At 47.4% G+C, this 14,385-nt stretch overlaps 1 protein-coding gene across 20 annotated transcripts in view; it reads right to left on the bottom strand.

Annotated features, from left to right (window-relative positions):
- UBE3B (ubiquitin protein ligase E3B) overlaps positions 1 to 14,382 on the bottom strand; it is a 33,988-nt gene extending 19,606 nt beyond the window's left edge. For 9 of the 20 annotated variants that reach the window (XR_010592929.1, XR_010592930.1, XR_010592921.1 and 6 more), the window contains exons 1-15: positions 14,070 to 14,210; positions 12,855 to 12,963; positions 12,663 to 12,755; positions 11,475 to 11,644; positions 11,245 to 11,365; positions 10,142 to 10,201; positions 9,671 to 9,775; positions 9,475 to 9,571; positions 9,144 to 9,229; positions 7,281 to 7,363; positions 6,142 to 6,247; positions 4,396 to 4,516; positions 2,635 to 2,812; positions 2,216 to 2,385; positions 1,237 to 1,404 (exon numbers count right to left, since the gene is read on the bottom strand). Coding sequence is in view for 9 of the 20 variants with exons in the window: in XM_065568835.1 (XP_065424907.1) it covers positions 1,237 to 1,404; positions 2,216 to 2,385; positions 2,635 to 2,812; positions 4,396 to 4,516; positions 6,142 to 6,247; positions 7,281 to 7,363; positions 9,144 to 9,229; positions 9,475 to 9,571; positions 9,671 to 9,775; positions 10,142 to 10,201; positions 11,245 to 11,365; positions 11,475 to 11,644; positions 12,663 to 12,701 (1,504 nt within the window). In the remaining 11 variants the exon portion in view is untranslated. Of the gene's footprint in view, positions 1 to 1,236; positions 1,405 to 2,215; positions 2,386 to 2,634; positions 2,813 to 4,395; positions 4,517 to 6,141; positions 6,248 to 7,280; positions 7,364 to 9,143; positions 9,230 to 9,474; positions 9,572 to 9,670; positions 9,776 to 10,141; positions 10,202 to 11,244; positions 11,366 to 11,474; positions 11,645 to 12,662; positions 12,756 to 12,854; positions 12,964 to 13,327; positions 13,344 to 14,050; positions 14,211 to 14,237 lie in introns of those variants that run through there. The other 11 variants (XR_010592922.1, XR_010592925.1, XR_010592927.1 and 8 more) reach the window with 7 other exon arrangements.
- Positions 14,383 to 14,385: the final 3 nt, after the last annotated feature.

Below are 14,385 nucleotides of genomic sequence, written 5' to 3'. Positions count from 1 at the left end.
ATCCCCATTGTACAGATCGGGAAGCAAGGCACACAGGGCAAGGTCATGCAAGTTGCTCAAGGTCACAGAGTCAACGGCGGAGCCAGGAACAGAACCCAGGAGTCTGGACTCCCAGTTTCCTGTTCTAGCCACTAGACCAGTGATGGCTTACTAGAAAGGAGGGAGGAGGTGGTAAGAGAAATAATTTGTTCTTAATATAACCTAAGTTCCCTGTAAACTGCGTGGCTGGGTGGCCGCCCAGCAGGCTATCCCTCCTCCCACTGCTGTGTGCTGCCCCTGCCCTCTGCCTTGGAGCTGCTCCCAGGAGCCTCCTGCTTGCTGTGCAGAGTGGGGAGGGGGGGAGGAGCGAAGAGAGGAGGAGGAGAGGGGTGCTGATGTCAAGGTGTTCCCCTCCCTCCACCCCATCTCCACAGAGCAGGGGGGACAACACACGACAGGGCTTAGGACAGAGGGAGCTTGCTGGCAGCTGCTGCTGCGTCTGAACTTGCTGATCTACTTAAAAGGGCAATGTACTTAAAATGGGGTCAGGGTACTGAAAGGGACAACACGCGTCTATCTCTGTCACACACACACACACATTGTTGTTACTTCTTTCCAAGTGTCTTATTTTAGTTTTCTGACTGGTCTGTGCATTTCATAATTTTTATTTCTCTCTTACACTTAAATTTAATTCTTTGAGCAGTGAGTTCTAAAATGCCTAACCTGTCCTGCCTGGAGTAATGATCCCTATGGTAACTTTTTAAAAACATACATTATATCTCGGTTTTTGGTTTCTACTGGTGGTGCACATCCGCACATTACCTCGATATGATGCACAAAATTCATACCACACAAGGATGGAAAAAATTAGAGGGAACACTGAATATAACGGAAGCACGCAATGGGATCACCACATAAAGACTGGTATTACTAGGTATTATTCAAAGATATTGCGCCAGATTCAGTCAATAAGAAGTGAGCAGGTTTCAATGGAGCAGAGCCTGCTTTCATTGGTATTCTAGAGAGCTAACATTTGATAAAGCAGCGATGAATGCTATTGATCAGACATATGATCCAGGATAGAACAAGCTTTGAATCCAGCTGGTCAATAAACAGCCCTGTGTAATACGACTACCAGCAGAGTCAAAAGAATCAGTGAGAGGCACAAGTTTAGAGCTTTAGAAGATTCCACCCCCCTCTATTTTAAAAGTTATTTTGAAGAAAAGACAAAAATTCACATCCCCGCACCCCACTGACCTGTGAGTATCTGCAGCCGGATCTGCGTCAGAGTCGTCAGCGTGGTTTGGTACAGCACACAGACGCTGCAAACCTTCTGCACCTCTGCTGAATCCACCCGCTTGCCTCCAACTGGCTTGAGGATGTTGCGGACAGAGGCGGACTTCTGGAAGGCTCGCTTGAAAAGATCTGGTGGGAGATAAGGGGAGACACATGAACACGGGTCTTGGAGACGGAGACATTCATCACCAGGTGAAGTCTTATCCTGGGTCACCGGGCAGCCCCATAACAATGGGGGTTTTAGTAAGGACGGTAACCGATTGAGTGGGTCATGCCACAGAACTGCAGATTTCTGTGAATTCCCCATGGCAGAATGCTTTATAGGAACATTCTCCATTCCATAAACACCAAGCCGTTCTCTGGGGACACGGGGATCATTCACAGTCATTCTCTAGTTTCAAACATTACCCAAATGTAATAGGAATCACTAGTTGTGCTAGAATATCTAGCACATATCTACAGTAGACTGAGTCAGCACAGTTATAGGGGGTTAAAGCAAGAGACTGTGACCTAACAATTCCAGAGCTATAATCGAGGCTCTGCCAATGATTCCTTGTGAGACCATGGGAAAGTCACTTAACCTCGCTGTGCCACAGTTTCCACCTGTGAAGCTGGGATACTATCCAACCACTGTAAGGTACGGAGACCCCCAGTAACAGTGGTAAGGATTACATCGTGCTTTTCATTTTCAAACCACTTGAGAAACAATTCAAACCCTGCTTGGAAACAGGCAAGTGTCCCCAAGAAGATAAGTGACTTGCCAACGTCACAGTGTAATCAGAACAGGGATCAGACCCCAGGAAGAACTTGCCTCTAGCTAGGTAATAGCAGGTGCTGCAAAAAACTACTCAAAGCCTTTGACTAAAGGGAAGAAAGTCAAACTTCTGCCAGCAAGAGAGAGAAGACACAGAGCCCAGGCCCTGGCCTGTACTGAACTAACTTTTCATGGGAAGGCTGTTCTGTGGGGAAGCAGTTTGCCCTGACGGATAAGTCGGATCCTGAGTCTCCACCAGCTTCTTGCTGAGAACATCACTGAAGAGGATGCGAATTAGATGGACTCCCCAGAGATGCTGCAACTGCTTTGTGAGCAGAGGCATGGACTCATTTAACCTAGAAGAAAAGTCAGGGCAAGGGAGAGAAAGAGATAGACAGGTTGTAACAATGGCTTTATCGCATCTAACAAGCTGCATATGAATGCAGTGTTAAGGTTGCACAATTAAAATACAACTCAGGACATGCAAGGCATTATGGTGGACACACTGTCCATCCTGACAGTGACAGAAGGTACTGCATGTGTAACCTGGCCAAGTTATGAATTAAATCTCAGAATTACTTGTCTCAGAGATCCTGCTCACTTACCCATAATCTACCGTCTGGGAGAACCAGCCAAGGACAGGGTGCCAGTGCGTGAGGTTGGATTTCTTTTGCGACACATACTTCTGGCAGTAAGAGAGCATTTGGATAAGCACGCTCACAAAGTGAGCAGTCTCGTCCTCTAGCACTTTGTCATTCAAGGAGCCCAGATAAATGAGGTTACCTGAAAAAGAACCAGCAGCAGCCCTTTGAAGAGGAGTGACATTTGTATGAGAATTAGTATGAGACCTTTACTGGAGACAGAAGGGGGTTGAGATCAGTCTCTCTCCACCACCTCTCCACTCCTCACCAGTGCACGGCCGTATCCCACCTGTCTGCTCCCAATGCTCTGGCCAGCCTGTTCATAATCCCCTCCTTGTTTATTTCTTAACGCAACACTGACGCAGGGCCTTCAGTAGTGACAGCAGGAAAGGGTAATTGTAAAAAACCATCAGTATAGGCTGCTTCCTGCTCCCACTGAATTCAGGGGCAAAATTCCCCATTGACTTTGATGTTAACTTTGGAGAATCACTGAGGTCCTAGGTCTTAAAACGAATTGGGGGACTGAATGGGTTAGAGAAACCAGGTCAAATTCAGGTCTGGAATAAGCAGGTGCAAGTAACAGTGAGAGTAATTAACCATTGGAACAACTTTTCAAAGGTTGTGATGGATTCTCCATAACTGACCCTTTTTAAATCAAGACTGGATGGTTTCTAAATGATCTATTTTTTAAATGATTTATTTTATTTTTTATTTATTTTATTTTATCTTCTCTAGGAATTCTTTTGGGGAAGCTCTATAGCCGTACGTAAGAGATCCATCTAGACAACCACAGTGAACCCTTCTGGCCTTGGAATCCATAAAAATCTACAAAGTCAATGACGCTCAGTGAATACAGTGTTTTCACGGACAATGCCCTCACTCACACAGGGTTTGGATTAAGCCTCAAGAACCATTCCTTAAAGAGATTCAGATCCAATTCAGTTGTCCAGTGACCAAAATTTGTCTCCTGTTCTCGGATGGTTGTTCATTGACTTTTTCCAGAGGAGTCCCTGGTTTCAGCCCAGTTTCCAGTACACACTTCCCACACCAAGGTGACGCTCTGTGCTAGCGCAGGATAGCCTCCCATACCCATTTCATTTGCTTCCCGCCAACACTTCCTGCGCAGCATTATATGAAATAGAGCGCTCCTAACAGTAGCCAGGATAGAGAATCTAGAGGCCATTCATGAATTACAACAGCTCCTCTGACTACTTCCACAGAGCTGATGTGAACTCAGCAAGTTTCAGTAGCATATCAATATAGGAGGTAATTTCGTGTTTGCTGTATCAGTGTCTAAATGGAGAGCAAGCTGAGGTTAGGATTTCCTGTTAGCTCAAAATGACACATCTATAGGAAGGGGTCTCTTCCTGAACCACCCTCCTCTGTTTCCTGGGTCTCTTAGCATGACCCTCTACGTTCACTTAGTCCTGCCTCAGCGCAGGGGGCTGGACTGGTTGACCTCTTGATGTCCCTCCCAGCCCTACATTTCTATACCTTACATTAAACCTGAAGTTAAATGTCCTTCCAAACATACATGACGCAAGCTATTTTAGAAACCACCCAAATGGTTGTTTCAGAAAATGTTGGATTTTAAAATCCAGAGTCCTTGACCCCAAGAGAGGAATTCAGATTTCACTCCCACAGGGCCCTCTCCTCAAAGCAAAGAAAGACTCTTAAATTTCTCCTCTGATGTGGAATATGCTCAGACTCCAGACACATGCTTACCCAGTAAACAAAGAGTATGGCTTCCTTCTAAACACACGCAGACATCTCGGCACTGAGCCTCACGACTTAAAAATAAGATGAATTTGCGGAAAAGGTCATGGGATTCTAGCACTGCCAGACGCTGAAAAACAGAATTGTTTTTAAACGATTGAGAAGTTGCAAGTTAAATTAACAGAGCGTCACACAAAAGCCGCCAGACCTGACACCTCATCAGCGATTCAGGGTGTCTGTTCATTCCTGTGAGCAATCACTGCGTTCAGGGGCTGCACAGGCTTCATGCCAAAGAATCACGCTAAAGAGGAGATCTCACAAGAAGATCACAGGCATGTGGGGAGCCTGCCACAAGGGAGATCTGCAGGTGAACTGGGCATATTCTAACCAGTCACAAGGATAACCTTCACCTGCCCTTAGTCTTTGGCAGTTAAAAATGCCTGCATTCCCTGGAATTCACCGGCAATCGGCCCATGCTGTGAAAGGGAGCAGACAAACCACATGGTATTAGTGGGCAGTGTATCACTGCTCAGCGAAGATCCCGCTCTATGGGATAGATGATTTTGCATCTCTTTGTTCCTTCGCTCCCCTGTCAGAAATCACCATGGGGATGGAAGGACAAGGTGTCCTTCCTAAAAACAAAGAGAAGCAGAGTAGCCTCAGGTCACACACACCCAGCTGAATACGTTAAGGAATAATTTACACCCCAAACTGCGCCACTTGCAGTTTCTCTAAACCATGGAGATGTCCAGAGTTGAGCGGATAAATCTCCATGACAATGTCCTATTCATCTGCATGCCCCGCTGAGCTGGGAGGAGGCTCTGCATTTATCAGTTGTTGCCACAGTATCTTATCTGGTAAGAAATGTGCACAGCACTCTAAACACCAACTCAAAGCAAACCACTCTAACGGCTACTAAAACACAGACTCAAACCAGTTTTGAAACCCCAGCACAAATAACATTCTGGCTTGCTGTTATTTAATATTTGTATTATGGGAGCACCTAGCAGCGGTGGCTGAGTGGCTAAGGTGCAGAACTACAATCAGGAAGGTCGTGGGGTCAAGTCTTGTTCGATCTCACACCAAAAGGCCACCTCCAGTTTACCCAGCTGCAGAATGGGTACCTGAGCCATCCGGTTAGGGCTGTCAAGGTGGCTGGAGGTGATGCCGGCCACGTCACACCCTTGTGTGCCACAGGCTATGAAACTGATGTGCCTTAAGAGCGTCAGCCCAATTAGACATTGGCATGGTGGGAAGATTGACGAGAGGCTCCACTAGAAATCAGGGCTTGGGTGTGCTAGGCACTCTGTAAGAGCCTCTGTCCCAAAGAGTACATGATATACACACACAAAGACATTTTACAAATGGGGAAACTGAGGCATGGAACAATTAAGTCATGCAAGGAGCCAGTGGCTGGGTCAGCTCTCCAGGGTCCTAATCCAAAGCATTAACTACAAGAGCCTCCTTCCTGTCTGGTCTAGGGCTCCCCATGCCACCGCAGCTCAAGCTGTGCACAGTTCTACAGAGCTCACTGAGGAGCCTGTTGCACACAGAATACTAAAGAGAGCTGTACCAGCTGCCGCAGCATTCGAAGCCCAGGCTATGAAGGATGGGGGAGGAACATGTGTTGCCATTAAGAGGCTGATCCAACTCTTTACTCGCCATTATTTGTAACTGGAGAGTCGCGGCTGACTAATTACAGCACATTTGATATGCCAAAGGGCTCAGGATTCTGTGATGGAGCAGCCCACGTACCTCAGGTGTTAGTGTAGCCAGGTGAGTCCCGATTGCAGGCACTGACATGATATGGATCAGGAACGATCTCAAGAGATTGTCAGAAAACTGAGCAGCAATCACAGGGCTGAAGAGAGAAAAAAAAATACGTCAAACCTCACACTTTGTGCTTCCTAAGAAAAGCAGCCTTTCTATCAGAACTGGCTTCTGCTTCTGTTCTCACTACAGAGGTCAGTTCGAAAAGAATCAGCCCCCTATGGCTTCTGCTATCATGGCGATTTAGCAACATCCATCATGACCCCAGGGAATCAAAGAAAGCCAGAGGCAGCGCGGAGTCTTATTCCATAATACACAGCACCTCCCATGTCTCTAAAGAGCTCCATAAACGCTAACTAGATTAAACCTCACAACACTCTCGTGAAGTAGATAAATAAGTAATTCCCATTTACTAAGGCAAAGCTTAAGTGACTGATTCAAGACCAGTTTGAGTCTGGGGCAGGGTGAGAAATCACTCTACTCTTATTGGAATGATCATCAGAAAATCAGACTTGAGCCTGTCCCATGATCCCAGAAATGACACTTATGGAAGGAAACCGGTTCAGAGTTAGCTTGTGAAAGTCTTTAGGGATACTCCTTGGGCACCGTGGTCTGACACCAAGTGAACTTCCCGTGAAAACTTTATTTTGAAACGCAGGGGGGTGTTTCTAGCTAGTCCCTCTTTGGGGACACAATTTACACATGCAAATTGAACTACGAGCACAGATCTGATCATCTGCACCTCTACCTGACATGCACCCATAATTATGTAGCTAGAGGCGCACTGGCAGTTCATTGTGAGATGCGAATCACACTTGCAGAAAGAAGGCCCGTTCCTTCAGACTATTTACCCAACACACAGAAATACAGCATTCCAAGTTTAACCCCACAACTGATCTTTACAACTGATTTATAAACACTTGATTTTAGGGGTACAGAGTAGAAAACAAAACAAAAAAAATCAAGCTCTCCACCTAAATTAGCATCATGCACTAATACAACAAACTCACAGACAGATACAAAGAGAGAAACACAATGAGAAACTGGCAGGGCAAGAGGTCTTCAGACAGACACTGAAAGCAGCTTTGGCTACGTATCACCCCAAGCGGCTTTTGCTGCCTTACCGCAATGCAAGAGAGAAGATTGCAGTTAAAGTGCCTTTGGACAGGGATGGTCTGGATCTTGCCAAGCCATTCGTTAGCAAAATCTGAAAAGAAAATTGCAACTCTTGTTAGAGAAAGAATCCAACTGTGTTCTTCAAGGACATGGTCACTTTCAAGAGATATAAAAAGAAATTAGAGAGAGTGTTGCTTTAATGTGGTTGTTTCAAGTCACTGGCCTGGATCAGAGCATTTTTGTTCCAGGTACTGGGAGCACAGAGAAACTGCATTTAAAGAGGTATACTATGATCACACTTGCTATTTTTATAGGGCTTTTCTTCAGAGGGTCTCATGGCCCTTTATAATCCATAAAGAAGCCTCGCAACAACCCTGTGAAAGATGGACACCCCCATTTTACAGATGGAAAAAAAAGTGAGGCACAGAACGGTGAAGAAACCTGCCTAAAATCACACACAAATTCAATGGCAGGGCTGGGAACAGAATTCAAGACTCCTGACTCCTAATTCTGTATTTTAACCAGCTGCACTGCACTGCTGCCTTCCATCTCCTAATGAGATGATGAAATGGTAGTTAGATTAAAATATTGCTCACGGAAAGGAGGGGAGGGTGAGTTTTTTTGGTTTACCGACTGACGCTCTGTACCTCAGCGGAACACCCAGCACCCCCATGTTCATCCTTGTAAAATGATTGTGTGGCATCCAATGCAAAGTTTGTCATGTCGGGTGTCTTCGGAAGGCTCATGATGCACTGAGCATTGTTGTTACAATAAGGTTAGAGGTTAGAATTTCATGTATGTAGTTATGAGACTGAAAATGTATCCTCATGGCTTAAAATAAGCCCAGGCAAAAACTTTTCAAGAGCAGAGGCAGATCACACCTCATCGGGGCAGGTATGGGACAAACCCAGCCCAGCCTCACAGGAACAAAGGACGCTGGCCTAGGCAGCAACACAAGAATCTGTTAGACTCTCAAGGGAGTTACCCCCATTCCTTTGGTCAGTTTGGAACTGCGATGAGGTACTGCTCACCTGACTCTGAGGGCGGGGGAAGGCAAAGCCAAGACGGAAGAGAGGACATGATAAAAGGGAGAGACATTTGCCATGCTCTTCCTCTCTCTTCCACCTACATCTACAGACACCACACCAAGCAACTTAAGTGCTTATCAAAGGGAGAGCCTGGCTGAAGAGCAACCAGCCAGCCTGTGGTGAGAAGCATCTAAGTTTGTAAGGACACTGAAAGTGTTAAGATCAGCTTAGAATGCATCTTGCTTTTATTTCATTTGACCAAATCTGACTTGTTATGTTTTGACTTATAATCACCTAAAATCGATCTTTAGAGTTAATAAATCTGTTTGTTTATTCTACCTGAAGCAGTGCGTTTGGTTTGAAGCATGTCAGAGACTCCCCTTGGGATAACAAGCCTGGTACATATCAATTTCTTTCTTAAATTGACTCAGACAAGCTTGCAGCATCCAGCGGGCATAACTGGACACTACAAGACGGAGGTTCCAAGGGTTGTGTCTGGGACCGGAGATATTGGCTAGTGTAATTCGGTTGCAAGAAGCTGGTAGCCCCTTACATGCCAGAGGCTGTGCGTGAACAGCCCAGGAGTGGGGTTCTCACAGCAGAGCAGGGTAAGGCTGGCTCCCAGAGTCAAGGATTGGAGTGACCTAGCAGATCACCAGCCCAGGTAACATCAGAGGGGAATGTCACACCGACCATAAGCAAAGTATTCTCAGAGAGAGTCACTGCCAATACATACCCAACCCAAACATGAAACAACACGGCCGGAGAAACTTAGAAATTAGTTAAGGCAGAAAACACTGCAGGGTTTGCAAAGCACATCAACTATTATAATCACGAACAAACCTGCAGCACAGAATAAAATCCCTTCTGATTGAGATGTCCCATGATATTTGCACAGATGTGGTTCATGGCAGGTCGCAGGGTTTCTCCTACGAGGACAAAATAATGACATCTCTGAGAATTATGTGTGTGTCATATAATCTATATGAACTGTAGTCAGACATTGTAAATTATGACAAACTTCTATTATCATAATCATACAGCTTGGCAGTGCATACAAGAGAAGAAAAATATTCCCTTTCTGCAGCCCAAGCCGGAAGACTTTGAAACAAAGAGAGAGGAGAAAGGTCTGGATGGGTGGCTACAACAGGGTTTTGGAAAGAGCCACACAGACCTTTTCCCCGAAGTATTTTCCACGTGGAAGTGTCTGTGAAGGTAACAAGCATCGTGAGGTGCAAATTGACCAGTTTAGAGTCTTGTAGGATGTCAGGCTGAAATAACAAGAACATCAACATTAATAAATCAAGCCTACAACACTAAAGTGTGAAACCACAAGACACACAGAGCTAAAACCAAGGAAAGATTTTTACCTTAAGCTGTTTGAGAAACTCACAGCAAAACCACAAGATGTCCTTGATCTGTTTGATCCACAAGAGTGTAAGATCCTTAGAAAGTGCTAATGACACATACCACACCTACAGGTAAAGAACAGGAGAAATTTGTGGTAACTTTTTCTGCTCTAAGCTTATCCAGCATACAAGCCCACAAGTGGTGTAATAAAACTACTTCCACAGGCCATGCAGATCCCAGCACTGGACCAGAATTACCCAGTCCCCGTAATAACTAGGCCAGTTGTAAATCGTACCATGCGGGAAATGCCCTTTTGACCCTTATGGGTCCATGTAGCTATCCTGGGTTTTTCTATGGGGTTTATCAACATATCAAAACAATCCACCATGGAATATAAGTGACACCTGAGTGTCTCTCACTCTTGATATTTCAGATTAGTGAATTTTTAAAAAAATAAACCTAAATCCCCCTAACGAAGTTGACTTGCTGACCTTGGGCTCATTCTCAACATCCATACTATTCAGGATACAGCGACACAACTTTTCAAACCTCTGTAAAGAAAGAGACGCACATGTTAGTGTACTTCCCCACAAGTACAGTCAGTTACTTGGGGAAAACTGTTAAAAACTGCAGATTACGGGAAGCAAAGGCCTTGCACACTAGAAGCAACTGAAGCTCCACTGAGACCAGCATCTTGTCTTTGGCAGTGGCTAATACCGGTATCCTAAGAGGAAGGAAAAACCCGTTGATATATATCATTGCTCCCTTTTAGATTCCAGATTACTCCTTGGCCTGAGAAGGAATCAATTTACTCCTAGGGGTGACACTTCAATGAGGTAATTAGTTACTGTAACACAGGGGCCAACCAACATTGTGGCACCAAGGACTGACGGGGAGGAGAGAGAACATGGCTGGAGCTCACGGAACTGTATGTCACACTAAGTATACATTTAAAATCAGATAGAAGTACTACAACAACATTTTTTGTACTTGTATTTCTCCTGGCATAACAGAAATTGCTTGGGAAAAAGGCAACTGGGAACAACAACATACAGCTGAACAGATTTAATACAATTTAATATGGCCACTCATCCTCAGAGTGCTTTCTCCCCTGACTGCCCTTCACAACCCCAGTGGGAGGCATGTATTAATATTATCTCAATTTTACAGATGGAAAAACTGAGGCTGGGCTATTCGGACTTTGTCTTCACTCCAAAGTTAACTCAGGTTCTTATTTGAGTGTTGCCCCTAACCAGAGACCCAGGAACACACAAAACCCTCTTGCTTGAGTGTGGTGGTGCTTTACACCGGAGCTACCTGGCCCATTGGGTGTATTAGTAAATGACTTGCTCAAATTAACTGAGTGTCAGAGCCAGGATTAGAACTCAGGAGTTCTCAGCAGTCCGTCCTGCTGCCTCCCCACTGTCCTCACCATGGCATTACAAGACAAATGGAGCTGCGGTCACTCTCCGAACCCTCCATGTTGTAACAACCCATCTGACAAGCCAAGTAACAGCTCCTACATATTAGACAGACAGAACACATTACACGTTTTTAATCTGAGGGGGGAAATGCATCAGAGCAGCAGCGTTACCTCTTTGTCCTCTTTAATTCTGAAAATGAACAGCAGTTTCCTGGAAATTTTGAAGATGGAAAGTGCACTTCTTTTACTGGAAGCAGATTCATTTATTTCAAAGAAATCCTCCACTTCTCTCCTGGGAAGGAGGAGGAATCAAATGTTGAGCATTTTAAAAAGCCAGTAGTCTACAGAAAGAGCTCAGTTCGCAACAAGCAACAAAGCCCGTGGGATGGAATTTCACACACCTGATCTCCCTCTGCAGCCAGCATCGACAAAGAAACCTCCTGATCAGGGCTTGGATCTGAATGGCGGCTCTCTCTCTCTCTTTCAGCTCTCTCCGCTCCTCACGGGCCTGACGCGCTTTATCGAGGAACTGGGCTTTGGATGACTGTGCTGTACCGAACATTTTTGCAACCTTCCACAAAGATGAGATTGGGGGAGGGAAAGGAAGGAGTTACCTGGATGTTAGACTACATGCAGCAAGCGTGTTTAGGGAGCCGGGAGCGATATGGACACAGCATGTAGCCCCAGGGCAGGTATGCATGGAAGGGCAATTCCCTGCATCGCTCCAAGAGACATACTTTGGTTGGTTTGGACAGGCTGTGTCCACCTTCAGACAGAGGAAATTAGGTGTCCACAGAACACAGAGCATGAGCTGGGCGCCAAAGTACAACGCACACAGGGGCGCCAAAAGCGCAATGTGTCAGCAGCAGGGTTAAGGGGAAAACAAGAACAGGTCTGGTACCAGAACCCCCATCAGCCAGCACATTTGCCTCTCCTACTTCCAAACCTCCGCCTCACCCCCATCAGCTCATCATGTTCCCACATCAGCTTTAATTAGCATCTATAGAGAGTTCTGAAGGGCAGAGGAACAAGGGTGGATAAAAACAGAACTGTCTGAAATAAAGGAGGTGATGGAAGGACCCAGTTTATCCAAGTGTAATCACCCCAGTTTAGACCATGAAACAGCTGTCAAGCATGTTGGGAACCTCCCAGTGTCCCCTTTGGTAAATGGGGACTATATAGCATCTTTCTTTGTAGGAAACTTCCCCATTACCTCCCCACTTCATCTCCCTGTAGTTGGTTGACCTGTCCCTCTAGTGAGGGAAGGCTGGAGGCTAGTCCTTCCAGAAAGCCACTTTTGGTGGGGATGAGGTCACCATGCTCCCAGCCAGGGAAGAAAGAGGCTGAAACTGGTCTTGAACTCAGATTCCTCAATGTGATAGCACGTTGCTCTGCCCCTAAACCATCTAGACTGGCCAACTCTATTGCATCTGTAACAGGTGAATTGCTCGGTAAATATTTAGAGATGGTTTCAATACTTATGGAGCAACAATCACAGCCCCAGAGCCTTCAAAGCTCAGATGCATACATTTCTACGGTGTGAATATTAAAGGCAAAGAATTTTTATAAAAACTTTACACAAAACTCACCTGAGGATTTGCTTCTGCAGAAGAAATACTGATATTCATCCATATACAAACACGATCCACTGCTCTGACTTCAAAGAGAGTCTCCCTTCATCTCTGTAGAGATAAACCAATCAATGCTAGATGCTGGGGGGGGGGGGGGGGGGGGATCTATTCATGTCATTTGTTGTTCTAGATGTCTTTGGCTGTACTCACCTACCAAAATCACTCACACAGCAGAGAGAAATGTTGGACAAACCTCAAAACACAGAAAGGTGCATCATGGTTTTGGTCCACCTGCTGCAAGTGGTATGTCTTAAACCTGCTTTGGGGAAATAAAAAAAAAAAAGTTTATTTCTCATGTAAAACTCTTCTACCAGAATTTCCACGTCATTAAATTTCATAGCAAAGCCTGACAAATAAAATACCAAGAACAAAACACCAGGATTAAGATTATTATGAATATTAACTAATTTCTTTCACTAAATCTCCCTGTATACATCTAATCCACCTGTCACCATATCTGGCTACCAGGCGACCTCAGAGTTTAACAAGCCCTTTAACAGAGTTTCCAGCTAAGAGAATGGGTCACACAGAATCAAGCGCCCCTCCTCCCAAACATACCAGCTTTTGACCCCTCATGTTCTGCTCACCCCTTAGCATCAAGTACCCCCAGATTCTCTACTCACATATGCTCCACAACACAAGGTACCTCCCTGTCCCCAAACATCGCTTCCACCCTAATGTTACAACTCTACCCCCGGACGCCTCCTTCGCCCAGCACCAGGTCACCCTGCCCCCCAGATCCCCCAGCACCAGGTCACCCAACAGAACTCCCCAGACCAGGTCAACCCTCCCTCCGCACCCCCATTCCCCGGCACACTCCCTTCCCTCCCAGGATCCTGCAGCACACCCATCCCAGCACTAGGTCACCCCCCAGGATCCCCCAGCACACCGCCCCCCCCACCCGTCCCCAGGATCCCCCAGCACACCGCCCCCCCCACCCGTCCCCAGGATCGCCCAGCACACTACCCCCGCCACCCCCAGCACACCCCTTCCCCCGCCCCAGGATCCTCCAGCACACACCGCCTCCCCCCCACCCCCAGGATCCCCCAGCACAGCACACCCCTTTCCCCCCGCCCGCGGGATCCCCCAGCACAGCGCCCCCCCCCCGGGATCCCCCAGCACAGCGCCTCCCCTCCCCCTCAGGATCCCGCAGCACAGCACACCCCTTTCCCCCCGCCCGCGGGATCCCCCAGCACAGCGCCCCCCCCCCGGGATCCCCCAGTACACCCCTTTCCCCCCCCGGGATCCCCCAGCACAGCGCCTCCCCTCCCCCTCAGGATCCCGCAGGACCCCCCCTCCCCGCACTGTCCGACACCCGCTGCACCCTGGCCCAGGGCCCCCCAGACCGGTGAGCAGACGCCTCACATGCCCGCCCCTCAGCGCAGCCGGGGCCGCCTCCGCGAACTCCCGGGGGGGGGGGCAGCACCACCCCCGCCGAGTCCCAGGCCGGGGCAGCAGCCGAGCGCCGCCTGTGCGCCGCGCTTAGCCCCCCGCCCGGGAACGCAGGCCCGGCTCAGCCAGGGCCCCGCTAACCGCTCCTGGGGGTGCCGGGACCCCGCCAGCCATTTGCACACGGGCACGCCGCCTCCCGTGCCCCAGCGGGAGGGCCGAGGGGAACGGGCGAGCCCGCGGGGCCCGCGCTTTGCGAGGGTCGAGAGGACATCGGACGGGTTTGGGTGAA

This window comes from Chrysemys picta, chromosome 15 (genome assembly GCF_011386835.1).
Source record: "Chrysemys picta bellii isolate R12L10 chromosome 15, ASM1138683v2, whole genome shotgun sequence".
Taxonomy (NCBI): domain Eukaryota; kingdom Metazoa; phylum Chordata; order Testudines; family Emydidae; genus Chrysemys; species Chrysemys picta.
The sequence above is the reverse complement of the archived record's forward strand: the minus strand, read 5'-3'. Positions and strand labels throughout refer to the sequence as shown.